The 27,953-nt window shown below is 45.4% G+C and overlaps 1 protein-coding gene across 1 annotated transcript in view; it reads left to right on the top strand.

Moving 5' to 3' along the window:
* LOC141048334 (transmembrane channel-like protein 2-B) overlaps positions 1-27,953 on the top strand; it is a 198,415-nt gene that overhangs the window by 21,516 nt on the left and 148,946 nt on the right. Inside the window, exons 7-8 of the mRNA XM_073543816.1 lie at positions 24,008-24,089; positions 27,147-27,253. Of these exons, the coding sequence (XP_073399917.1) occupies positions 24,008-24,089; positions 27,147-27,253 (189 nt within the window). The remainder of the gene's footprint in view (positions 1-24,007; positions 24,090-27,146; positions 27,254-27,953) is intronic.

Raw genomic sequence — 27,953 nt, forward strand, 5'->3', positions numbered from 1 at the left:
AATATAGTCCCTCATGGCCTGCCTCTCTGGACCAGAGATATTATATGGTCTGCGCTTTGGCAGCATGGCCCTGGGGCAAGATTAACGCCACAGTCATAAGGATGATGGGGAGGAGGTTCTTGGCACTCCTGCTCTGAAAACACATCCACAAAGTCAGACAGGTATTTAGGCACAGACTGGGTATCCACCCTTACAAGCTGAGTGCCCAAGCAGTGTCCTTGATAATACTCACTCCACTTTACCACCTCCTGGGCCTACCAATCTTCCACAGGGTTGTGCAGAGTGTGCCAAGGAAGTCCAAGAACCACAGGAGTGGGCAGACCCTCTAGCAAATAACTGTCAAATACTTCTGAGTGCATGGCCCCTACCTCTAGCTGTAACCCTCGGACAACTTGAATAAAATACCACTGTCTCAAGGGTGCAGAATTGATGGAAACAATGGGAATAGGTTTGGACAGTGCATGTGGGTCACCCTCTCTGGGCTGTGGGGTACTCGGTACCGGGCCAGTGTCAGGGGGATGTGTCACAGCTGCGGTGACCCGGTCTGTGGCACCGGGCGCCCATATCAATGGTGGTTTGTGGTTATTGGAATAGTTCGTGATGCCACCTGTGGTGTTCGGCAAGGGAGGTGCTAAGCCGCCGCTGCATGCAGGTCCACTGGGACTGATGGTGTGGTGCAGCAAAGATGGTGTAGCTCCCCACAGGCGGAGCTGTAGTCCCAGGGCAGTGTAGGTGCTATGGATGAGGAGAGGCGCAGGATGGTATGGATGTTGGTACCCAGATGTAGTGGTGCTGAAGGTGTTAGCGCACAAATGAATGGAGGACACCAGAGCTCGCAGTTTCTAAGCTTTACTCACAGTTCCTGGTACACACTGGTGCCTGCCTCTGTGCCGTGTCCTCCGGGGCACAGACTCAACACACCTCCCGGGCAAGTCAGGGCTCTCCTCTCCAACACTCCGCCAACATGTACCTTCCTGAACGACTCCGCCAATGCACCTTGTGGTGTGAAGCACTCCAGTACTTAGTAACCCTGGAATGCCTCCTAAGAGATGTTCCTAGAACTCTACTTGCACGGCAGACAGCTGTAGCCTGCTTCGGGGACGCCTCACTCCTGGCTCTCTATCTGTGTTGCTGTTGTGCCTCAAGTCTTGGATGGGAGTAATGTGTTATGATTGAGTCACCGTAGGAGGCAGACACAAAAATAGAAGCTACGTCCAGAAAACCAGAGAAGTTGGGAACTATCAGATTGCAGACCCCTGAACCTATCAACACAACTAGCAGTAGCCGTGGGGGGTTCCTACGATGCCCTAGACCCTTCGATCACAGCCGGAGCGCTAAATAGCCTAAAGACAGAAAAGGAAATCTAAACGGCCCCAGAGCAGACCCCAAAGTAAAAGGCAGCCCCCAACATATAATGACGGTGAAGCAAGATGAAAAAACACTCACACAGATAGAAAGATAGACTGAGCAAAGACGGGGCCCAAGCTAACTAAACAGAACAGGAAAGGAAGGTTGCTGTCTGCAATCTGCCAAAACCCTATCAAAAACATAAGCCAACAAGCTGATATGAAAAAGACCCTGAAGCAGCTAGGCTTCAAAAACTAAATCAGCACTCAGGTATTTTCAGAAGACAGAGCTAAAGGAATTCAGCACACCCCAGGAGGGAATGGCAGAAAACCAGAAAAACAAAGCAAAACAAAGTCAAAGCAAGAATGCAAAAAGCCGAGCAGAAAACTTAGCTTTAGAAGAGCAGGAATTCAGACTGGTCTCCAAGGATCCCACAGAGAAATCACCCGCAGGGCAGAAGGGCATCAGCAGCCTTATATCCAGTCAGTAACTCCACTCAGCCAGTCATCATCATCAGACTCAGGTGTTTGATAATCAGGCTCACTACCTTTCTTTACCAGAAGAGGGAGTTCCTCGGGCCTCAGTAGTGAAGGGGAAAATGAACTCACAACAGTACCTCCCCCTTGAGGAGGGGTCACCGAACCCTCAACCACGCCACCAGGGCGATCAGGGTGAGCCCGATGAAAGGAACGCACCAATCTTTTGGCATGAATATCAGAGGCAGAGACCCAGGAATTATCCTCCTGACCATAACCCTTCCACTTAACCAAATACTGGAGTCTCTGTCTAGCCAGACGGGAATCCAGTACTTTCTCTATCTCATATTCCATGTTACCTTCAACCAATACAGGGTCTGGAGGTGCCACCCCCAGAACAACAGGTTCAACAAACCTCTTCAACAAAGATTTATGGAACACATTATGGATTTTAAATGTGACAGGAAGAGCCAAACGAAAAAAGACCGGATTAATAATCTCCAAAATCTTGTAAGGTCCAATAAATCTAGGCTTAAACTTAGGAGAAGCCACCTTCATAGCAATATTTTTTGATGATAACCACACCATATCACCAACCTTAAACTGGGGACCAATGGTCCTATGTCGGTTGGAAAACCGCTGGGCCTTTTCCTGGGAGAGAGATAACTTATCCACCACTTGGTTCCAGATCTGGTGCATTCTCTCCACCACAGTGTCAACACCTGGGCAGGCAGAGGGCTCCACCTGCCCTGAAGAAAATCGAGGATGAAACCCAAAGTTACAAAAAAAGGTGACATCAAAGTGGCAGAACTAGCTCTATTATTTAAAGCAAATTTGGCCAAGGGCAAAAATGAAACCCAATCATCCTGATCAGCAGAAATAAAAAATATCAAATATGACTCCAAGGTCTGGTTTGTTCTCTCTGTCTGCCCATTGGTCTGAGGGTGAAAAGCAGAGGAGAAGGACAACTGAATTCCCAGCTTGGAACAGAAAGTTCTCCAAAATCTAGACACAAACTGGACTCCTCTGTCAGATACAATGTTCTCAGGAATCCCGTGCAAGCGAACCACCTGTTGTAAAAACAGGGGCACCAACTCAGAGGAAGACGGCAACTTAGGGAGTGGTACAAGATGAACCATCTTAGAGAACCTATCACAAATCACCCAAATAACAGTCATCCTTTGAGAGAAAGGCATATCAGAGATGAAATCCATTGAAATATGGGTCCATGGCCTCTTGGGGACAGGCAAAGGCATCAACAACCCACTAGAGCGAGAACACGATTTAGACCGGGAGCACGTCCCACAGGACTGCACAAAATTCCTGACATCACGAGACAAGGAGGGCCACCAAAAAGACCGACTCACCAGATATCTAGTACCAAAAATACCTGGATGACCAGCCAAAGCAGAGCAATGAACTTCAGACATCACTCTCTTCTTCCACTGGTCAGGAACATACAACTTTCCACTGGGACAACGCTCAGGTTTGTCCTCCTGGAACTCTTCCAGAGCACGTCTCAAATCGGGCAAGATGGCAGAAAGAACTACCCCTTCGCCTAAGATGGTAGCAGGCTTGGTCACCACAGGAGAATCAGCAAAGAAGCTCCTAGAGAGGGAGTCTGCCTTGACATTCTTAGTTCCAGGAAGAAAAGAAACCACAAAATCAAAACGTGTAAAAAACAAGGCCCACCTAGCCTGTCTAGGGTTTAAGCGCTTAGCCGACTCTAGGTAAATCAAATTCTTGTGGTCAGTGAGGACCACGACTTGATGCTTAGCTCCCTCCAACCAATGTCTCCACTCCTCAAATGCCCATTTCATGGCCAACAGTTCCTGATTCCCCACATCATAGTTACGTTCAGATGGAGAGAACTTTCGGGAAAAGAAAGCACAGGGATTCATTTTAGATGTTACAGGATCCTTTTGGGACAAAACAGCTCCTGCACCAATCTCAGAAGCGTCCACCTCTACCTGGAACGGAAGTGAGACATCAGGTTGCCGCAAAACCAGGGCGGAGGTGAATCTTCGCTTCAGCTCCTGAAAGGAAGAAACAGCCTCCGGAGACCAATTTAACACATCAGCACCCTTCTTAGTCAAATCAGTCAATGGCTTGGCAATACTAGAAAATTTTGCTATAAATTTCTGATAAAAATTAGCAAAACCCAAAAACTTCTGGAGGGCCTTCAAAGAAGTCGGCTGAACCCAATCGTAAATGGCCTGTACCTTGGCCGGGTCCATTTCAATAGTTGACGGGGACAAAATAAATCCCAAAAAAGAAATCCTCTGTACTCCAAAAAGGCATTTAGATCCTTTGACATACAAGGAATTCTCCCTCAAAATCCGGAACACAGTCCGAATATGTTCCACATGAGAATCCCAATCCTTGGAGAAGATCAAAATATCATCCAGATAGATAATCATAAATTTATCGACAAAATCTCGGAAAATATCGTTCATGAAGCACTGGAAGACAGAAGGGGCATTAGTGAGCCCAAAAGGCATCACCAGGTACTCAAAATGTCCCTCTGGAGTATTAAACGCCATCTTCCATTCATCCCCATGCTTAATGCGAATAAGATTATACGCCCCCCTGAGGTCAAGCTTGGTAAACCAGCAAGCACCTTTAACTCTGGAGAATAGATCAGAAATCAGGGGTAACGGATACTGATATTTAACAGTAATTTTGTTGAGGGCGCGATAATCAATTCAAGGTCTTAATGATCCATCCTTTTTGGCTACAAAAAAAACCCCGGCACCTAAGGGTGACGAGGATGGTCTAATATGACCCTTCTCCAACGCCTCCTTAATATAGGATTGCATAGCCTCGTGCTCGGGTACAGATAAATTGAAGAGCCGACCCTTGGGAAATTTACACCCCGGGCTCAGTTCAATTGCACAGTCATAACTCCTATGAGGAGGCAGAGACGCAGACTCATTCTCACTAAATACATCATAAAAGTCCGCCAAATAATCAGGAACATCATGCGACTGAGGAGAGGTGGAAAACACCGGAGCCTCACTAAAGGCACACCGACAACCCCAACTCACCACAGACACAGATTTCCAATCCAAAACTGGATTATGAATTTGTATCCAGGGAAACCCCAGAACAATAGTATCATGCAGATTATGCAACACCAAAAATCTGCAATTTTCTTGATGGTCTGGGGCGACCCGCATTACCACCTGGGTCCAAAACTGAGGTTTATTTTTAGCCAAAGGAGTAGCATCAATCCCCCTCAAAGGGATAGGCGTCTGCAGAGGTGTCATCGGAAATCCACAACGTTTAGGGTTAGCAAAATCCAAGTCCATTAGGTTTAGGGCTGCTCCCGAATCCACAAAAGCCTTGGCGGAAAATGTGGACAGGGAGCAGATCAGAGTAATAGCCAGAAGAAACTTAGATTGAACACCACCAACAGAAAACATGTGTGCAAAGCGTTTCTCTCGTTTAGGACAGACAGAAATAATATGCAAGGCATCTCCACAGAAAAAACACAACTTATTACGCCTTCTGAACTCCTGACGCTGCTCTCTGGAAAAAACTCTATCACATTGCATAGGTTCAGACATTTGTTCAACAGGTGGCAACACCTCTCGTGCAGCTTTGCGTTCGCGCAAACGCCGATCAACCTGAATGGCTAATGACATAGAATCGTCAAGACCAGAGGGAACAGGAAATCCCACCATAGTATCTTTTACGGCTTCTGACAACCCCTTCCGAAAGAGAGCAGCCAAGGCATTATCATTCCAGGTAGTAAGTACTGCCCACTTTCGGAATTTTTGACAGTACAATTCTGCAGAATCACGACCCTGGTTCAATGCCAGCAGGGTCTTTTCAGCCTGATCAATGGCATTAGGTTCGTCATACAACAACCCCAAGGCCTGAAAAAATGCGTTCACATTAGTCAGAATAGGATCATCTGGTTTCAAAGAAAACGCCCAATCCTGGGGATCGCCACGGAGCAAAGAGATGACAATTTTAACCTGCTGCGTGGAGCTCCCTGACGAGTTAGGCTTCAAGGCAAAAAATAATTTACAATTATTTTTGAAATTCAAAAATTTAGACCGATCCCCAAAAAATACATCAGGTGTAGGAATCTTTGGTTCAGCAGCATGTGAATGAGCAAGGTAGGCGGAAATTCCCCGCACTTCCGCAGCGAGCTGCTCCACACGATCAGACAATTGCTTTATCTCCATTGAGAGAAAAAAAAAATTCCCCCTACGGCCTCAGAGATATAGAGGAAAAAATATACACACTTTTTTTTTTTTTTTTTTTTATTTACAATTCTTTCCTGCTATTGAGTACCCTAGGATCTGCGGTATGGCGGGTGATTCTGTTATGATTGAGTCACCATAGGAGGCAGACACAAAAATAGAAGCTACGTCCAGAAAACCAGAGAAGTTGGCAACTATCAGATTGCAGACCCCTGAACCTATCAACACAACTAGCAGTAGCCGTCGGGGGTTCCTACGATGCCCTAGACCCCTCGATCACAGCCGGAGCGCTAACTAGCCTAAAGACAGAAAAGGAAATCTAAACTGCCCCAGAGCAGACCCCAAAGTAAAAGGCAGCCCCCAACATATAATGACGGTGAAGCAAGATGAAAAAACACTCACACAGATAGAAAAATAGACTGAGCAAAGACGGGGCCCAAGCTAACTAAACAGAACAGGAAAGGAAGGTTGCTGTCTGCAATCTGCCAAAACCCTATCAAAAACATAAGCCAACAAGCTGATATGAAAAAGACCCTGAAGCAGCTAGGCTTCAAAAACTAAATCAGCACTCAGGTATTTTCAGAAGACAGAGCTAAAGGAATTCAGCACACCCCAGCAGGGAATGGCAGAAATCCAGAAAAACAAAGCAAAACAAAGTCAAAGCAAGAATGCAAAAAGCCGAGCAGAAAACTTAGCTTTAGAAGAGCAGGAATTCAGACTGGTCTCCAAGGATCCCACAGAGAAATCACCCGCAGGGCAGAAGGGCGTCGGCAGCCTTATATCCAGTCAGTAACTCCACTCAGCCAGTCATCATCATCAGACTCAGGTGTTTGATAATCAGGCTCACTACCTTTCTTTACCAGAAGAGGGAGTTCCTCGGGCCTCAGTAGTGAAGGGGAAAATGAACTCACAACAGTAATGCATTTACAGCCAACTACTCCACCGGTGTCTGCTGCAGAACCATAAGTGTCCATACAACCTCGGGGACCGGGCCCCAGCCTTGCGCTGAGAACCTATAGGCAGGGTTCATCTTCCAACCCACATCTCCTCTCTGTTCTCTACTCCTTCGTTCCATACTTGACACTCTTTCTTATGGAAACTTAGGTTACAGTTCTATGTCTTTCTACCTTCCTTACTTTCCCATGCCAGCTGGCTCAGGTCACTGAGGCAGCTGCAGCACTCCTTCCTCCATCCCTTCTTCCAGGGATCCTCACTCCTCTCTGAGTGACTTCCTACTCTGCCGACCTTCTGTCAGACTGAACCTGTAATTCTAAACCTTCCCAACCTTTTATATGGATCTAAACTCCACCCACCTCCCAACACATCCAGTGTTCCAAGCAGGGAACCACCAGAGGTGCTCTGCTACTCTCTAAACACTGAGCCGCAATGTGGTTGTGCAGAACTATCCTGTTGTGTGGGGTGCGAGTGCTGGAGTGTGGAAAGGAGCTCCCAACTTACCCAGACGGTGGGGCACCACACCTTAGGAGAAGGTGCAGTACCTCTGTGGCGACTGAACCTCAGGGGCGCCACACATGTGGTTTGAAGCCCTGGAACTGGACGAACCTATGTCGATCCATTTAAACCCCAGCTCACTGTCCAGAAAAGTAGAAACAACCACCATAATTTTGCCCAGATGGATTTCAGCAGACAAAAAAATTGTCTCCTACCCACAGAAGAGATATGTACACCTGGGTTGCTAACCTCCTCGCAACCCGGGCTCCTTAGTTTTCCAAGGGATGTTTACGGTGAGATAGCAAAGGACACGTGACCATGAAAAGGTCCTTTCTATCACAGTTAAAATATATTCTCCTTTGCGCTGAACAACAGACTGCTTTCTAGAACGAGCTGCCCCACCCAAATTCATGGGTTCCTCAGATGACTCAAACCAGGTTTCCTTTGGCCCCGGACCTCCCACACATTAGGGTGTCTCTTTATGTCTCTGGCAAAGATGGTGATCCACCCAGATAGTCAGAGACATGTCCACCTCAAAGGAAACTGGAGTCTCATACAGGGCTAAGACATTGTTCACCCTTACTGATAACCCTTGACAGAACTGGTTATGGAGCGTGTGGTTGTTACACTTAGTGTCAGTGGACCACCTCCAAATTTCTGAGCAGAACCTCCAGCCGGTCTCCCTGCTGAAGCTGATGTAGTATGGATTCAGGCAGGAAGATGCAGTTGGGGTCATTGAGTATATGACCTAGTGCCAGAAAAAATTCCTCCACTGTCTGGAGCGACTGGGAGTCAGGTGAGAGAGAATGCCCATGCTTGGGGGTCACCCTGAAGGAGAGAGATTATTATTGCAACCCGTTGCTCCTCAGTTCCTGAGGAAAAAGGACATAACCTGAAGTGTAGTTTACAGGCCTCCCTGAAAACAGAAAACTTACCACACCACCCAGAGTACCTGTTAGGCAAAGCGATCTTGGGCTCCACTAACGGTTGCCTGAAAGTCATTGTCCCCAAACCTGATGTGTTAAGGTGCTGTAAAACGACAGTGCGTAGATCTGCCAAATCCAGGCTGAGCTGCTGCAGTTGCCCTGTTAAAGCAGTGATCCATAATGGATCAAAAAAAGGTTTCAGTCAGCGCTAATGTCACGACTCTGTTGTCGGGTGTCCTGGGACCAGGGGCTCCTTCCCTGTCCCTAATGCTAGGGGCGCCCTAGCTTGCCCTGTTGCCTGGATTACTTATGATGGTGAAGACGCTGTGGCCACGTACCTTGCCTTATCTCCTGAATCCGCCCTCAATCTGTAGCTTTCCTCCACCAAGGGAAAAAGGGAATAGTAGTGTACCGTAAAACACCAACCAGACTAACAAGGTAATACAAACAGGAATAAAGAAAAATACCAATCATACAAATATACACACATAAACCACAGAGGTAAACACCGGGGAGTGGAGGATAGGGTTAAACCAAAGTAGGAGAAGAAAGGGAATTATCACACACTCAAAACCTAGCAACAGTCACAAATAAATCCACCAAACACCTTCTCCAAAAACAACCACCAACAACCTACAGCCTTGCAGCATAAACTGTACAGACAATGAGTACAAGCCAGGGCCCAGAATATATAGGAGATGGGAGTGGCTAACAGTGCACAGCTGAGAACCTTAATGCAGGAAAGCATCCAGGAGCTCTCAACTGAGCCGATTAACCCCTTTACTGGTAAAAGAAATTTACACAGTTTAATATGAAGGTGAACTGCCTTCAATCAGTGCAGGAGTAGGAGAAATCAGACACTGTGGTCTTCTAGCTCCTCTCTCTCGACATAAACCCATGACAACAGATCCTAATGGGACGTCGACAATATTACCTGTTAGGCCGCAAGTCTCAGATTGGATTCACTCAGCACACTCGTCAAGCTGGTCGACTTCATTCCCCAAAGCATGGCCCCAGTCCCCACTTTGTACTGCATGTTTGGAAATGGCAGCTAACACAAACGTCCCTCCACTACGGCCTGGTAATCTTTCACTCTCTCGGTTCTGACTCTGCTCTCTCGGATCAGCTATCCCAGCTCTGGTCTCTCTCGGTTCCTTTAGTCGGGTCTGGCCTCTTTGGTTTTCATTCAGGTCTGGCCTCTTTGGTTTTCATTCAGGTCTGGCCTCTTGGTTCCTTTACTCAGGTCTGGTCTTTCAGTTCTTCACTCAGATCTGGCATCTTGGTTATGTCACTTGGGTCTGGTCTCTCATAATGGCGGCTATAAACCAACTCCACTGCTCACACAACCGTCCTGCTACAGGTCCACGCACCGACTTCACCACTTCTCTGCCTTCCCGGGCTTTTCATTATTATTAGCTATGCCATCACCTGATGTCTCCACTATTCTTTTCCCTCAGGGGATGTGTATTTCGCTCTTCATTTCTTACTTGTGCAATTCTCACAGCTTTCTCATTTCTTATCATCCTTACCCTTTATACTGAATCGTTTCCTCATTACTTATCACTGTCACACCATAATTTGCTTTCCCCATACTAACAAATATATTCTTTTATTCATATTTTCATATCATATATGTTCACTCCATCTCCCTTCCTTCACTCCCATCATTCTTATTCATCTCACACATCATCACTTATTTTATTATCAAAATCCTTTAATGTTCCATCCTTAGTAACCTTGATGTTATTTCTTTGGTACGTCTATACTTCATCTGCGCATGTGCTACAATTTCGTTCAGGCATTTCTTTACACTTACACTTCTATGTAATTCCTTTTATTTCCCTCGCATGCATGGAGAAGGCTGCAAGCGCGCGCACTCTGGGGCGTCCAGGTTCCCTTGCCAACTGTGTCTCTATGATCCTGGTGACTTCCAGTCACAAGTTTCCTCACATGATCGTGACATCATTGCTTGCATTATGTGGCCACCGGGGATACTAATTAGTGTCGGCATGTGGCGGCCGTCACTCCACGTCTCCTCCCTGTGACTGTCCAGCGCTACTACACCCTCCACATACAGTTTGGCCCTTCGCACGATATAGAGCACAATTATCCCTACTGTCTCTACCCTCTTACGAAGGCATAAGTTGAAACACGCATCGGGGTAGACGCCACTTGAATGATGGAGCTCCTCTGTCAGTGCAAGTCCACTATCTTTACTCTTGGACCATTTCATGGCTTACACTGTTAGGTGATACACAAAAAGAGGTCCATAGCACAATATGAACACTGTCTCACATATACGGTACTCTTCTTGCTGCCTCTGTACTTACAACATATGGATTTTCTTTAAATTGTTCATTGAATATATGGATTTATACCATCACCTAGCACATTTGCACTTTATATAAATTCTTTCATTATAGAATGCATACATATTTTTTTGGCTATGCACATTACTACACCTATGTCTGTGATGATCATGTTTTTGCTGTGCTGGCTATTACGGTTGAGCGACTTTTGTTTTTTTAGGGTCGAGTTTCGTTACATGAAACCCGACTTTTCCAAAAGTCGGGTAGAGCAAAATCGGCCGACTATAGGGAAAAGTCTGAGGAACATCTGTTAGACAGGAGGCGCTTCAGTGAACCACGGTCCTGTGAGTGCTTCCCCCACAAGCGCTAGAAAGGAGACGTTCAGGAAGGTACATGTTGGCGGAGTGTTGGAAGGGAGCTTTCCATTTTGGTCCCGGAGGTTGGCTGAGGTCCTGACCCAGAGGACACAGCACGGAGGCAGGCATCTGTGTAACCTGCAGACTGTGAGTAAAGCTTTGGAACTGCACGCTCTGGTGTCCTACAGTTATTCCAGCACCGCTACATCTGGGTACCAGCACCTACACCGCCTGTGCCTTTCCCCATCACTACATCTACACTTCCCTGGGACTCCAGCTCCACCTGTGGGGAGCTTCACCATCTTTGCTGCACAACACCATCAGTCCCAGAGGATCTGCATGCAGCCTCGGCCTAACATCTATGTTGCCGAACACCACAGGTGGCGTCAAACTATCTATATAAACTCTTTACCATTATACCACGCCATTTACATAGGCGCCCAGGGCCACCGTCCGGGTCACCGCTGCTGTGACACATCCCACTGACACCGACCCGGTACCGAGTACCCCACAGTCCTGGGAGGGCGACCCATATGCCGACTGCTGATCGGGCGGCGTTATTCCCACGAACCTCCAAACAGCGTCCATGAAGGCAAAGTTTTTGGTTTCCGGGGGCAGTATGATTGCAAAACTGAACCTTGAAGGAATGTCCAAAAGGGCACCACCAGGAGTGGAGCCTGTGGCTTAATTGGACTCCACCCGGGAAACCACAACCATGCCACCTAAAGAAAAGATGCACACTTTGAAAGCTTTGTCGATTCTGTGTGTGGTGTGGTATGTGTGTTTGTAGTTGTGCTAGCGATTTCTCAGCTTTATTCCGTTAACAGCCGAGACTCCGGCATGCCCCCGCAGTACGCGTCAAGCTTACTAGAGGGATAAGCGAGGTTCTGGCACGTGAGATCGAGCAATAACTGGTCTAGCATTCCCGTACATGTCCAGGGCTGCATGCACGCTACACTGAAAGGACCAGCTTTTGTCATTTACAGGTGCAGATAACCTGCTGAACTCCGTTAGTGATGGGGATCTGGGATTCAGATTATTCCCCGCGAACAAACGATGATTTCCCAGTAAGTTCAGGTCAGCCGCAATTCCGGAGTTAGGCCTAACCGTCATTCCTGAAAAAATTACGTGTCCAAACCACAGGTGCTGTAGCTTGCTTAACAGCTCGGCAGCCGTTCTCAGGCCCAGTATGGATTCAACAACATTGTAGAAAGTTGATAAAGGGTATAGTTTCACCGGATAACATGTATATATGTAGCCTAGTTTACACATTAAAAATATATGTCTAAAGATCAGGAGGCAGACTCAGATGTTCTCAGGCCCAGTATGGATTTGACCAGATTGTACAAAGTTGAGAAAGGGTACTTTATCACTGGATAGCAGGTATATATAGCATAGCTTAAACATGTAAAATCTCTGTGTTCTCAGTATGGATTACACAGCAATCTAAAAAGTGGAGAAAAGGAAATGCATTTGAGGCGTACACAACTATATACTTTTGGTGTTATTTTTAAATCTTCATATATATTTCTGTCTCAGTAATACAGTCCAGCCTCTCCGCAATAGGAAATGAGATGCATACAATTACTGACATAAAGGCTAGTGATTGCAGAAATCTAGGAATTACTATTCACGGGAAAAACTTCCATCACAATTCTCATAGGCGATGCTGACCCTCAATTAATTTGTGTGTTGAGACAGTGAAAACATTTTTTTGTGAATAAAGTCTTGCTGTATCGCACTTCCGTTGATTCCATCACTGTTACTCATCTCAATCAAATTTTTATCACAGGGAGCGATGTAAACATGGTGCTCACTGGCTATCATGATCTGTCACGTAACTTTGGAGTGCAAAAGACAGAAGCCACAGGCCGTAGGCGATTCTATTTGATTGGCATGAGAGGGCACATTTTAAAATGTGCGCTGGAATGTCACACGTTTGTGAGTAGGAAAACTGTGAAAGCTGATGATAAACCACCACTGCATGTCATTGTGAGTCGACGTCAATAAGAAATGGAAGCCATTGATCATCTGGAGCTAGAGCCCGGCCAGCAGGACAGGGCATAGCTACATCTTAACCATCATCTTTCAGTTCAATCAATTTGTAGTGGCACTCCCAGTGAAGGATTTGACAGCCCAGACTACACAGCGGAGGAGCAGGGAGAGGTAAACATTGCAAATGCTGGGGCCCTGCCCAAGCAAGGGGGGCACACTCGTGGGCGTCGGCACTGGCACTGGGCCCCTCATAGTACAGCGGTCTATCTGACGGCGGGTGTGCACCACCACCATCAGAGACACTTGATTGCACTATGAGGGACCCTGTGCCAGTGCCCATGCCCAAGAGTCGGCCTACCCACCTGTCCAGGGCAACGGCACTCGCACGGTTTCGGGTGCTAGGTGGTGATCCCGGCCATGGGGGGGGCAGCCCAGTTAGGGCGGTTTACAAAGTGGCATATGTTCATGTGGGACATTCAGCTGCTGCAAAAGGCGAAATAGGTCAAGTTCGCGGAATAGGAGGAGGACCAAAGCAAGCCATTTTTCTGGCAACCTATGTGTGATCAAGGGAAGGTGGGACAAAATCCTTGGAAACCCATGCATGGTTCATTTTAATGAAGGTTAGATCATCCGCATTTTGGGTTGACAGACGGGTCCTTTTTGCTGTCAGGATTGATCCAGCTGCACTGAAGAATCTTTCCGATAGCACACTTGCAGCTGGGCAAGCGAGCTCCTGTAAGGCATATTGTGCCAATTCAGGCCAGTTGTCCAGTTTAGCGGCCCAATAGTCAAAGGGGAATGACCTGTGCGGGAGAACATCGATATGGGAGGAAAAGTAGTTTGTAACCATAGTTGACAACTGCTGTCTCCTGTCACTTTCCATCGATGCAGTATTACCAGTTGTGTGAGCGGTACTTGAAAAATCAGTCCACAGCGTTGTCATGAAACCCCTGTCTCCAACGCCACTTCTGCTGTGTGCACCACGAACACCTCTGCCAAGCTGCCCCCGGCCCGTACGGCTCGTGTGAGAACCATCACCGCTGCTGTGTGCTGGGAATGCCTCAACCAACCGGTTTACCAGAGTTGCTTGTTTATTAGCCAATATTAGGTCAAGGTTCTCCTGTGGCATGATGTTTTGTAATTTGCCTTTATAGCGTGGATCCAGGATGCTGGCCAACCCGTAGTCGTCATCGTTCATCATTTTGGCAATGCGGGGGTCCCTTTTAAGGATCTGCAAGGCATAATCTGACATGTGGGCCAATGTTCCCGGTGTCAATGATGCACTGCGAGTGCTGGTTGGAGGAGCACTTTCTGGCAAATCCACATCCCTCCAGTCACGCACAAACCCTGTACCAGACCTTGCCACGCCAACATTTTCACTTGCCCCACGAGATGCATCCTCCTCCCCTAAGTAATCATCCTCATCATCATCCTCCTCCTCCTCTTCTTCGTCCACCTCGTCCAGGAGAGGTACCTGAGCAGACAATGGCTGAATGTCATCAAGGATTCCCTCCTCCTCTTCCTCCTCATCAACATTGACTTCAGACGCCTGCTCCTTAAGGTGCGTCAAAGATTGCATGAGCAGACGCATAAGTGGGATGCTCATGCTTAGGATGGCGTCGTCTGCGCTTACCAGCCGTGTGCATTCCTCAAAACACTGAAGGACTTTACAGAGGTCTTTCAGCTTCGACCACTGCACACCTGTCAACTCCATGTCTGCTCTCAAAGTGCCTGGCCGTGTATCCTCCCACAAATGCATTATGGCCTGCCTCTGCTCGCACAGCCGCTCAACCATGTGCAGGGTGGAGTTCCACCTTGTTGCAATGTCGATAATGAGGCGGTGGTTGGGAAGGTGGAGCAATCGCTGCAGCTTCTGCATACGAATGGAGTGTACAGGCGACCGGCGGATGTGCGCGCACAGTCTTCGCACCTTCTGGAGCAGGGCTGTTAACTCCGGATAATTGTTGAGGAAGCACTGCATCACCAGGTTCAAGGTGTGAGCCAAGCAAGGTATGTGGCTAAGTTTTGAAAGGGCTATGGCTGCCACAAAATTACGGCCGTTATCACTAACTACCTTGCCTGCCTCAAGAAGTATACTGCCCAGCCATGACTCAGTTTGTCGCTGAAAGTACTCGGCCAGCACCTCCGCGGTATGTCTGTCGCCCAAACACATCACCTGCAACACAGCCTGCTGACGCTTTCCACTAGCTGCTCGATAGGGGGACACCTCGTGTGCAACAGTGGCAGCTGCAGATGGAGTGCTCGTACGACTGCGCTCTGTGGACGAGCTTTCGCTTCTGGAGGAGGAGGAGGGTCGAACGCCTACAGCCAACTGTTTCCTATACCATGGGCTAGGCAGCACTGTCCCACCACCGCTGTCCCCTGTGGACCCTGCATCCACCACATTTACCCAGTGCGCAGTGATGGATGCGTAACGGCCCTGGCCATGCCGACTGGACCATGCATCTGTTGTGAGTTGCACCTTTCCACTCACTGACTGCTTGAGTGCATGGACAATGCGGTCTTTCACATGATGGCGGAGGGCTGGGATGGCTTTGCGAGAGAAGAAGTGGCGACTGGGTAGGTCATAGCGTGGTACTGCATTGACCATGAGTTTGCGGAAAGCTGCGCTTTCCACCAACCGATAGGGTATCATCTCAAACGAGATTAGTTTGGCAATGTGGGCGTTCAAACCCAGTGTACGCAGATGAGAGACTGAGTACTTTCTTGACCTACTCAGAGTCTCTGGGAGGGTGCGCTGGACTTGAGAGCTGCATATGGTGGAACTAGCGGTGGACAGGGCGGACTGAGAGAGGGTTGATGATGGTGATGGAGTTGGTGTTCTTTCTGATGGCCTAGATTCAGTCTTTCGTTGATATAACAGTGGGATTCCCTGACTGCTTTGGCCTTGCAACGACACCTCAACATTTGCTGCTCTGCTAACCGGTGGGCTTACAGTGGGGGAAACAATGTAGCGTTGCTGACTACCTTCTTTGTGATCAGTTGCACATGTGGTACTTGAGGTTTGGTGTTGTGTCCACGCTTGCAAGTGCATGCTGGTTAAATGTCTAAGCATGCAACTGGTATTCAAATTTTTCAGATTTTTCCCTCGGCTAAAGGTCTTTGCGCACTTCTTACAGATAACCTTGGCCTGATCATGAGGATTTTGTTCAAAAAATTGCCACACCGCACTCTTCCTACTTTGGAAGACATTTTGCGGCCTAGCACGCTGTGCTATTTTGACCGTCTGGACAAGCTGTCCAGCAACTCTTTTGATTTTTGGAACCTGTCTTTCGAGTGCTCCGGGCCTGCCAGATAACAGCTGTTGCGATGTCGATGTCTGCTGTGGATGCTCCTCCTCCTCATCTGAGCTATTGGAAGCAGCACCCTCTTCCCCCAATGGATGCCAATCTGGGTCAACAACTGGGTCATCCTTCACCTCCTCTTCAATGTCATGTGCACCTTCCTCTGTGTCACCGTGTATGGTGGTATAGTATGCGGGAAGGGGCACCTGAATCTCATCAGGGTCAGAATCTGGCTCATTACACTGCGAGGACAATGTAGTGCTCTGACTGAATGTAGCAGCAGAATCATCTATCAGTGGCTGTGCATCAGTGCACTCCATGTCAGATTCATCTTGGCCTGGGTAATTCACCATTTCACTTGATAACCCAGGCATGGTATGTGAAAACAGCTCCATGGAGTAATCAGTTGTATGGCCTGCGTCATCCTTCAATCTTGGTTGGGGTGAAGGACACAAGGAAAGGTGTGGTTCATGAACATGACCCTCCAATGACGACTCAGTGCTTTTATTTTTTAAAACTTCAGAAGAGGAGGCAATAGAGCTGGAGGCTGAGTCAGCAATGTAAGCCAAAACTTTTTCCTGAAGCTCTGGCTTTAAAAGCGGTTTGCCAACTCCTAGAAAACTAAGCCTTCGAGGCCTTGTGGAGCCAGACGATGACACAGGCTCAACACCTTCTGCATTCGGTCCTATTTTGCTTTTGCCACTACCATCAGATCCACCACCAACACCATCATTACCAACTGGCAACCCCCGCCCAATTCCACCGCCTCTTCCACCAGCCTTCCTCATTTTTGGTAAAAATGTACACAAAATCCCACAAACTATATAGTAATGTAAAACAAGGTACAAGGTGTATATAGGACAGGGGAGATGTAGAATTTCTGAACACACTTGTAGACCCTGTTGGATTGTGTGAGGCCCAGTGAATATCACACCGCTATGTCACAGGCTCAATGTCGCAGGTGTGAAAAATGTCACTATAGGACAGGGGAGATGTAGAATTTCTGAACACACTTGTGGACACTGTTGGATTGTGTGAGGCCCAGTGAATATCACACCGCTATGTCACAGGCTCAATGTCGCAGGTGTGAAAAATGTCACTATAGGACTGGGGAGATGTAGAATTTCTGAACACACTTGTGGACACTGTTGGATTGCGTGAGGCCCAGTGAATATCACACCGCTATGTCACAGTCTCAATGTCGCAGGTGTGAAAAATGTCACTATAGGACAGGGGAGATGTAGAATTTCTGAACACATTTGTGGACACTGTTGGATTGTGTGAGGCCCAGTGAATATCAAACCGCTATGTCACAGGCTCAATGTCGCAGGTGTGAAAAATGTCACTATAGGACAGGGGAGATGTAGAATTTCTGAACACACTTGTGGACACTGTTGGATTGTGTGAGGCCCAGTGAATATCACACCGCTATGTCACAGTCTCAATGTCGCAGGTGTGAAAAATGTCACTATAGGACAGGGGAGATGAAGAATTTCTGAACACACTTGTGGACACTATTGGATTGCGTGAGGCCCAGTGAATATCACACCGCTATGTCACAGGCTCAATGTCGCAGGTGTGAAAAATGTCACTATAGGACAGGGGAGATGTAGAATTTCTGAACACACTTGTGGACACTGTTGGATTGTGTGAGGCCCAGTTAATATCACACCGCTATGTCACAGGCTCAATGTCGCAGGTGTGAAAAATGTCACTATAGGACAGGGGAGATGTAGAATTTCTGAACACACTTGTGGACACTGTTGGATTGTGTGAGGCCCAGTGAATATCACACCGCCATGTTACAGGCAGAAATTGGCTAGTGTATGACAAACTGCAAGGTGTATATAGAATTGGGCAGAATAGGAATCTCCCTAGAGAGGTCTGTAAGAACGGAACATGTCCTCGACTTATTCTTACAGAGTCACACACAGATAGCTTCACTGTGGCCGTGATAACAGTCATTACACGGTACTGAGAGAGGAGCGTGCACGTACACCCCTGTCCGGTGTCCGTAAAATTGTCAAGCTCCGTGTTTTTTAAGTATACGGACTGACACATGCTGTCTCTCTATAGTTTTGAATGTGATCAAACAGCAAATATACTTAACTGTTTGAAAAACAGACAAAACTAGACGGTGGAGGTCTGTAAGAACGGAACATGTCCTCGACTTATTCTTACAGAGTCACACACAGATAGATTCACTGTGGCCGTGATAACAGCCGTTACACGGTACTGAGAGAGGAGCGTGCACGTACACCGCTGTCCGGTGTCCGTAAAATTGTCAAGCTCTGTGTTTTTTAAGTATACGGACTGACACACGCTGTCTCTCTATAGTTTTGAATGTGATCAAACAGCAAATATACTTAACTGTTTGAAAAACAGACAAAACTAGAAGGTGGAGGTCTGTAAGAACGGAACATGTCCTCGACTTATTCTTACAGAGTCACACACAGATAGCTTCACTGTGGCCGTGATAACAGCCGTTACACGGTACTGTGTGAGGAGCGTACACCGCTGTATGGTGTGAAAAAATGCACGCTCAGTACCTCACCAGGACAAGAAAAAAAAAATTGGATTGCTTTTAAAAAAGCAGTTTGCAGAACAGTGGGAAACAGCAATGCAGCTATCAGGAAGCCTTATAAGGCAGCCTAACAACCAACACAGCTGATCCAGCAAAATATAGCCTTCACTTGCACTGCACACCCAGTGACTGGTGTGTTGTACAGGCAAAATCGCTAGCAGCAGAAGCAGTTTTTGGTGTCTTCTTCCCTGCCTAACGCTCTCCCTACAGAATCATCATCAGCAGCAGCTCTCCCTATTCTGAGACCAGCATGAGTAACATGGCGGTCAGCGTGCACGCCCTTTTATACCCCCTGTGACGCCCCCCAAAGCAAGCCAATCACTTGCATGCCCTTCTCAAAGATGGTGGTGACCCCTGCCTATGTCATCACGTTGCCCACAGTGTCCGTGGACACTTGGCTGAAAAAGGGCGGAAAACAAACTTTTGAAACGCGACTTTGGCGCTAAAGTGGCCAAGCTCGTGGCCGACCTCACCCTAGGGTCGGGTTTCGTTTCATGAAACCCGACTTTACCAAAAGTCGGCGACTTTTGAAATTTTTCGACCCGTTTCGCTCAACTCTACTGGCTATATTGGCTCTCCTTCCAGGACGATTTCACTATCCTGAGTGCACGTCCTTGTTTTTATATACATTTTTACAAGTAACTTTTATCACTGTTCTGTAACCCTGTCATTACCTGGTTTCAATAAAGCTATATTTGTTATTAACATCATTTGCACTAGGACTTTTTTGGTCGGTTTTTCCTTCATTTCTTCTTTTCATGTATTTTTACTGAATGTCCCCCATTTTTTTTAGTCTTAACATAGTCCGGTCTGTTAGGTTTTATTGTTTATAATATAAGATACCTATATTAAAATCGCAATGTGTGAACATAGCCTTAAGTTGTTTAACCCCTTTCCTACATTGAACGTAATATTCCGTCCATGTGAACTGGGCCCTAAATCCCATGAATGGAATATTACGTCTAGCGCGATCAGCGGCGCCCACATGATGAGCGCCACTCATCGCGGCCGGGTGTCAGCTAATTATCACAGCTGACACCCGGCACAATGTGTCAGGAGCGGTCACGGACTGCCCCCAACACGTTAACCCCTTGCACACCGCGATCAAACACAATTGCGGTGTACCGGGGGTTAAAGGGAAGCATCGGCAGGGAGGGGGCTCCCTCCGTGCTTCCCTGAGCCCCCCACAGCAGCGCAATGTGCAGCGGGGGTCTCTTTCCCTGCAGGTCCCCAAATCCAATATGGCGACGGGGACCTTCGGGGGCCTGTAGGGAGCTGACTTCCTCAGTGCCTGCAAAGCGCAGGCATGAGGAAGTCTGCGTCTATGCCTGTGACAGATCAGCGATCTGTCACAGTGATCTGTGATGTGACAGATCAGCGATCTGTCACAGGACAGTGATGTCCCCCCTGGGACAATGTAATAAAGTTAAAAAAAAAGTGCAAAAATAATTTTAAAAAATCGCTAATTAAATTAAAAAAAAATATTCCCAAATAAATTCATTTTTTGGAAATAAAAAAACAAAACAATAAAAGTACACATATTTGGTATCGCCGCATCCATAACGACCCACCCTATAAAACTGTCCCATTAGTTAACCCCTTTAGTGAACCCCTTAAAAAATAAAAATAAAAAACTAAGCAAAAAATAATGATTTATTATCATACCGCCGAACAAAAAGTGCAATAACGCGTGATCAAAAAGACGCATATAAATATCCATGGTACCGCTGAAAACGTCATCTTGTCCCGCAAAAAAAGAACCACAATACAGCATTATCAGCAAAAAAATAAAAAAGTTATAGCTCACAGAATAAAGTGATGCAAAAATAATTATTTTTTATATAAAATTGTTTTCATTGCATAAAAGCGCCAAAACATAAAAAAAGACATAAATGAGGTATTGCTGTAACCGTACCGACCTGAAGAATGAGACAGCTTTATCAATTTTACCGCACGCAGAACGGTGTAAACGCACCCCCCAAAAAAAATTCATGAAGCGCTGGTTTTTGTTCATTCTGCGTCCCAAAAATCGGAATAAAAAGCGATCAAGAAATGTCACATGCCCGAAAATGGTACCAATAAAAACGTCAACTCGTCCCGCAAAAAATAAGACCTTGCATGACTCGGTGGGTCAAAATATGAAAAAATTATAGCACTCAAAATGTGGTCATACAAAAACTCTTTTTACAATAAAAAGCGTCTTTTAGCGTGTGACAGGTGCCAAAAATAAAAACCGCCATAAATAGTAAATCAAACCCCCCGTTATCACCCCCTTAGTTAGGGGAAAATAATAAAATTAAAAGAAAATGTATTTATTTCCATTTTCCCATTAGGGTTAGGGTTAGGGCTAGGGTTAGGGTTAGGGCTAGGGTTAGGGCTAGGGTTAGGGCTAGGGCTGAGATTAGGATTAGGGGTGTGTTGGGGTTAGGGCTGGAGTTAGAATTGGGGGGTTTCCACTGTTTGGGCACATCAAGTGCTCTCCAAATGCAACATGGTGTCTGATCTCAATTCCAGCCAATTCTGCGCTGAAAAAGTCAAATGGTGCTCCTTCCCTTCCAAGCTCTGTCATGCGCCCAAACAGTGGTTTACCCCCACATATGGGGTATCAGCCTACTCAGGACAAATTGTAAAACAACTTTTGGGGTCCAATTTCTCCTGTTACCCTTAGGAAAATAAAAAATTGGGGGCAAAATATCATTTTTGTGGAAAAAAATGATTTTTTTATTTTCACGCCCAGGCGTTATAAACTTCTGTGAAGCACTTGGGGGTTCAAAGTGCTCATCACACATCTAGATAAGTTCCTTAGGGGGTCTAGTTTCCAAAAAGGGGTCATTTGGGGTGGTTTCCATTGTTTAGGTACATTAGGGGCTCTCCAAAGGCAACATGACACCCGCAGACCATTCCATCAAAGTCTGCATTCCAAAACCTCACTACTTCCCTTCCGAGCCCCGACGTGTGCCCATACAGTAGTTTTCTCCCACATATGGGGTATTAGCATACTCAGGAAAAATTGGACAACAACTTTTGGAGTCCAATTTCTCCTGTTACCCTTAGGAAAATGAAAAAATTGGGCACTAAATGATCATGTTTGTGGAAAAAATACAATTTTTTTATTTTCATGCCCGGGCATTATAAACTTCTGTGAAGCACTTGGGGGTTCAAAATGCTCACAACACATCTAGATAAGTTCCGTGGGGGGTCTAGTTTCCAAAATGGGGTCATTTGTGGGGGGTTTCCATTGTTTAGGTACATAAGGGGCTCTCCAAAGGCAACATGACACCCGCAGACCATTCCATCAAAGTCTGCATTCCAAAACCTCACTACTTCCCTTCCGAGCCCCGACGTGTGCCCATACAGTAGTTTTCTCCCACATATGGGGTATCAGCATACTCAGGACAAATTGGACAACAACTTTTGGGGTCCAATTTCTCCTGGTACCCTTGGGAAAATAAAAAAAATTGGTGACTAAAAGATCATCTTTGTGAAAAAAATACGATTTTTTTATTTTCACGCCCGGGCATAATAAACTTCTGTGAAGCACTGGGGTGTTCAAAGTGCTCACCACACATCTAGATAAGTTCCTTGGGGGGTCTAGTTTCCAAAATGGTGTCATTTGTGGGGGGTTTTCACTGTGTTGGTACATCAGGGGCTTTCCAAATGCGACATGGTGTCCGATCTCAATTCCAGCCAAAAACGTCAAATGGCGCTGCTTCCCTTCCGAGCTCTGCCATGCGCCCAAATAGTCATTTACACCCACATATGGGGTATCAGCATACTCAGGACAAATTGTACAATAACTTTTAGGTCCTGTTACCCTTGGGAAAATAAAAATTGGGGGTGAAAAGATCATTTTTGTGGAAAAAATATGATTTTTTAATTGTACCGCTGTACGTTATAAACATCTGTGAAGCTCTTGTGGGTTCAAAGTCCTCACCACACATCTAGATAAGTTCCCTGGGGGGTCTAGTTTCCAAAATGGGGTCTCTTGTGGGGGGTTTCCACTGTTTAGGTACATCAGGGGCTCTCCAAACGTGACATGGCGTCCGATCTGAATTCCAGCCAATTTTGCATTGAAAAAGTCAAACGATGCTCCTTCCCTTCTGAGCTCTGCCATGCGCTTAAACAGTGGTTCCCCCCACATATCAGGTAACAGTGTACTCAGGACAAACTGCACAATAACTTTTTTCCAATTTCTCCTGTTACCCTTGGTAAAATAAAAAAAATTGAACCTGAAGTATTTTTTTTGTGAAAAAAGTTAAATGTTCATTTTTTTTAAAATATTCAAAAAAATTCCTGTGACGCACCTGAAGGGTTAATAAACTTCTTGAATGTGGTTTTGAACACCTTAAGGGGTGCAGTTTTTAGAATGGTGTCACTTTTGGGTATTATCTATCATATAGACCCCTCAAAGTGGCTTCAAATGTGATGTGGTCCGTAAAAATAAAATGGTGCTGCAAAAATGAGAAATCGCGGGTCAACTTTTAACCCTTATAACTTCCTAACAAAAAAATATTTTGGTTCCAAAATTGTGCTGATGTAAAGTAAACATGTGGGAAATGTTACTTATTAAGTTTTTTGTGTGCCGTATCTCTGTGATTTAAGACCATAAAAATTCAAATTTGGAAAATTGCAAAATTTTAAAAAATTTCGCCAAATTTCTGTTTTTTTCACAAATAAACGCAAGTTATTTGAATGAAATTTTATCACTAACATGAAGTACAATATGTCACAAGAAAACAATGTCAGAATCACCGGGATCCATGGACGCATTTCAGAGTTATTACCACAAAAAGGAACAGTGGTCAGAATTGTAAAAATTAGCCCGGGAGTTAACGTGCAAACCACCCTTGGTAGTGAAGGGGTTAATATTGATTTCAGTGATCCAAAGATCCCTAAGACAATACCATCCATGATTTTATTTGAAAAAACAAAAATGCATCCTTATGACCCTTAAATCCAATTTGCATAATAATTTATAACAGTGTATTTTTGTAAAATATTTTCTATATTCTAAAGTAATAATATATAACTTACTTACTGCAGAAATGGATGAAGTTCAAAAGAGATTTTGAAAATTTTAAAACTGCCTGCATACCATGGGAAATGAAAATTAAGGAAATTGAAAGTAAGTGTATTTATTTATTATTCAACAATAATATGTCGTAAACTGTTTATTAATAACAAATAAAAAAGAAAAACATTACTCCAAGTTCTATCGGATGGTCAGATTTCCAATGGTTTAAACGAGTTGTTTCAGTAATGCATTATTTTTAATAAAAAAGTCGATGCATAAAATCATGTAAATTTTTTTTCTGCACACGACCGCTTTCTCTCCATTCAAGAAAAACGGTCCTATTAGTGTGATCAGACTCTGTTTGATTAGAGTGGCATCAGTTTTTGCTGAACATGAAGAGAAAAAAGTTTCTTTTCCTTCTCCATTATGTCAGTCCATGAAAATTGTACTGCACTTAGGTGTCAACTGAGTGCGGTCCGATGTCATTCATTGACCCATTGACTTGCATTGCCATTTTTAATTGATACTCAGATCAAAATCGTACATGTCTCTGAATTTATCCTTGTATCACTTGGTCAAAGGAAAAATTTGGACATGTGCTCAGCCCCCAAAATATCATGGGTGCGAGTGCTATCTGTGGCTTTTACTTGTCTGAGATTATCGGGTGTGTGCATGAGCCCGTGACCTTTCTGGCATTTTTTAAAAAAATGTCCTCCTTTGTTAGCAATCAGAAATGTGTGCAATAAAATACTTATTGGTCATTGTCTTCTGCTGTTTCAGTCCTCTCTTGCATCATGTGGCCACAAGTGTGACTTGCCAGCTCACAGTGTCTCCTGTGTGGACCGGAGGTCACCTCCTCAATGCACATTTATGAGACTTAGGCCAGAGTCACATATTCTCTAATGAGAAAGACTAAAGGCCCTTTTACATTTAGCGATGCACCAGCGATCCGACCAGCGATACGACCCGGTCAGGATCGCTGGTGCATCGCTAAATGATCGCTAGTGAGCTGTCACACAGGCAGATCTCACAGCGATGCACCAGCGATCCGACCAGCGATACGACCCGGTCAGGATCGCTGGTGCATCGCTAAATTATCGCTAGTGAGCTTCCACACAGGAAGATCTCACAGCGATGCACCAGCGATCCGACCAGCGATACGACCCGGTCAGGAAGCTGACGACGAGAAATGGAGCCGCCCGATCTCGCGCGATCAGCGATGGACAGCGGGGGAGCCGGTCGGAGGTAAGTATCACACATAGCGATATCACTAGCAATATCGCTATAACGTCACAAAATCAGTGACGTTTTAGCGATATTGCTAGCGATATCGCTATGTGTAAAACCCCCTTAAGACCTATTATACTAATGACGCTTGTGATTTCTTGCCTGAGAGAATCACAGCACAGATGCGGAGGAGACGGATAACTTAATTTCACCATCTTCTCCATAGCCTGTGTCAGCGTAAATCAAACACCACTCATAGACTTGAATAGGTGTTCATGCTGTGGTCAACATGAGAAAAAAAAATTGCAGATCTGCACTGCCCCATGGTATAACATTGGTCCGAGTTCTCTCAGCCGTGTCATATGCTCGTGTGAGCGAGCCCTCAGAAACAAGCTCTCATAGGATTACATTAAGAATGGAGCTAACAATCTGCTATGTGAGTCGGCCTGTCAGTGCTGAGGTCACATGATATAGAAGCTGAAGTAGTGCAGGAAACGGCAGGTGACAGCGATCAGTACATATTTTAATGCACATACTTTACACATATTACTGATTAGTAACAGAGGGGCCAAGAAAAAACCCACTAGAGTGGTTTTTAACTTGAGAACTATGTTGTATAGTTCCTTGAGTAAAGCAATTAACCTGATATGCTCAGTCTAAGGCCGGGGTAACACTTGCGTGTGTAATGTGAGAAACTTGCGCGAGTCTTGAGCATCAATGCCTGGTGCTGCCGCCGGCACTCGGGACCGAAGTGTGCGGCTGCATAGAAATACATGCGCCGGGAGACTCGCATGACTTTCTCGCATCACACTAGCAAGTGTGACCCCGGCCTAAAGGAGAATATTAATAACATAATGCATTTTCTTTTGAAAATTGTATATACAGTAGCATACATGGCTCCACTGATATCAATAGCAATCGTATTTGTTCTGTAGTAATGCGCATGAGGCCTAATGTCAATGATAACTAAACAAAAGAGGAGGAAATATAAATGAAAGGGGTTGTTCCATTTTATTTAAGTTTCTGCTTTAAAACAACAAACTCAACAAACTGCACTGTACTCACTTTCCCTGGATCCGCTAGCAATTGTCCACCACTGCTCATAGTTTTTAGTATTGATTGCAGCACTGACATCATCATGACAGTGTGGCAGCCAATCTGTGACCTCAATGAGTCTGCCAATGTAAACAAAATGCCCCCATCAGAGCCGCTAAGCTCAATGATTGGCTGTTGCACTGTCAATGTGATATCGGTACGACAGTCAATGCCGGAATCCGGGAGCAGCGGCGAAGACTCACCAGGGGAACCAGCAAAGACTCACCAGGGGAACCAGCAAAAACTCTCCAAGGGAACCAGCGAAGACTCACCGGGGAACCAGCGAAGACTCACCAGGGGAACCAGCGAAGACTCGCCAGGGGAACCAGCGAAGACTCGCCAGGGGAACCAGCGAAGACTCGCCAGGGGAACCAGCGAAGACTCACCAGGGGAACCAGCGAAGCCTCACCAGGGGAACCAGCAAAAACTAACCAAGGGAACCAGCGAAGACTCACCAGGGGAACTAGCAAAGACTCACCAGGGGAACCAGCGAAGACTCACCAGGGGAACAAGCAAAAACTCACCAGGGGAACCAGCGAAGACTCACCAGGGGAACTAGCGAAGATTTGCCAGGAGACCCGGTGAAGGAGACTACAATACGGTTTGTTGTTTTGTAGCAAACTTCAGCCAGGGTAAAAACTTATTGAAAGAGAACAACCCTTTAAAGCTAGAAATTTACTAATGAAAGACTTTATATTTTTGTGTGCATAACAATTAGTCTTTATTAGTAAAATGACCTTAACTATCTTAAAATTGATACTGTATTAGAAATAATTCATCACATAAAGCCAATGTTATGTGTGTAGTCAATTATTATGAATACTAATGCTTTCTTTTTAATTAAAGGTCACTTTGGATCATCTGTAGCATCTTATTTCATATTCCTTAGGTGGATGTATGGCGTTAACTTAGTTCTCCTAGGCATAGTGCTGGGACTGGTTTGCATTCCAGAGGTAACGTACTAGTTAAAAAGCAAAATATGTTCAGTATCTGTTTAAATGAATAGATCAATAACTAGACTGCGAGAGCAAGGCAATATATGAAAATGACATATAAAATAAAGAAATATATAAATAAGCCTAGTGGGTGGGGACATGCAAAGAAGGAACTTAAAAGGGTCATACTGGGTATACATTGCTAGAATTAACCCCTTCACTAGCCAGCAATTTTCCTTTTTTGATTTTTTGTTTGATCTTCTTTCAAGAGCTATAGCTGTTTTTATTTTTCTGTCAATATAACCATGTGAGAGTTTTTTTGTGGAAAAAGTTGTACCTTTTCAATGACACCATTCATTTTATCACATAGTGTACTGGAAAGTGGGAAAAAATTGTAAGTGTGTTGAAATTGCAAATAAAGTGCAATTCCACAATTTTTTTTTCTATTTACCATGTACACTATATGTCAATATGATTCCCCAGGTCACGATGAATACATAGATATCAAACATGTATAGTTTTTGGTACACAAATTCAGAAATTGGAAAAAAAAATTGTTTTATCTTCATTTTATGAAACCCATAATGTCTTCATTTTTTAGGATATGTGAGAGCTTATTTTTTGATACCATGTTTGGGTGCTAGATACAATGCTCTGATCATAATTCTGGCATTTTGAATTTATTTCTTGTTACGCCGTTTACCGATCTGAATAATTT

This window comes from Dendrobates tinctorius, unplaced genomic scaffold (assembly GCF_039654945.1).
Source record: "Dendrobates tinctorius isolate UK_male_01 unplaced genomic scaffold, ASM3965494v1 ptg000134l, whole genome shotgun sequence".
In the NCBI taxonomy this organism is placed as follows: domain Eukaryota; kingdom Metazoa; phylum Chordata; class Amphibia; order Anura; family Dendrobatidae; genus Dendrobates; species Dendrobates tinctorius.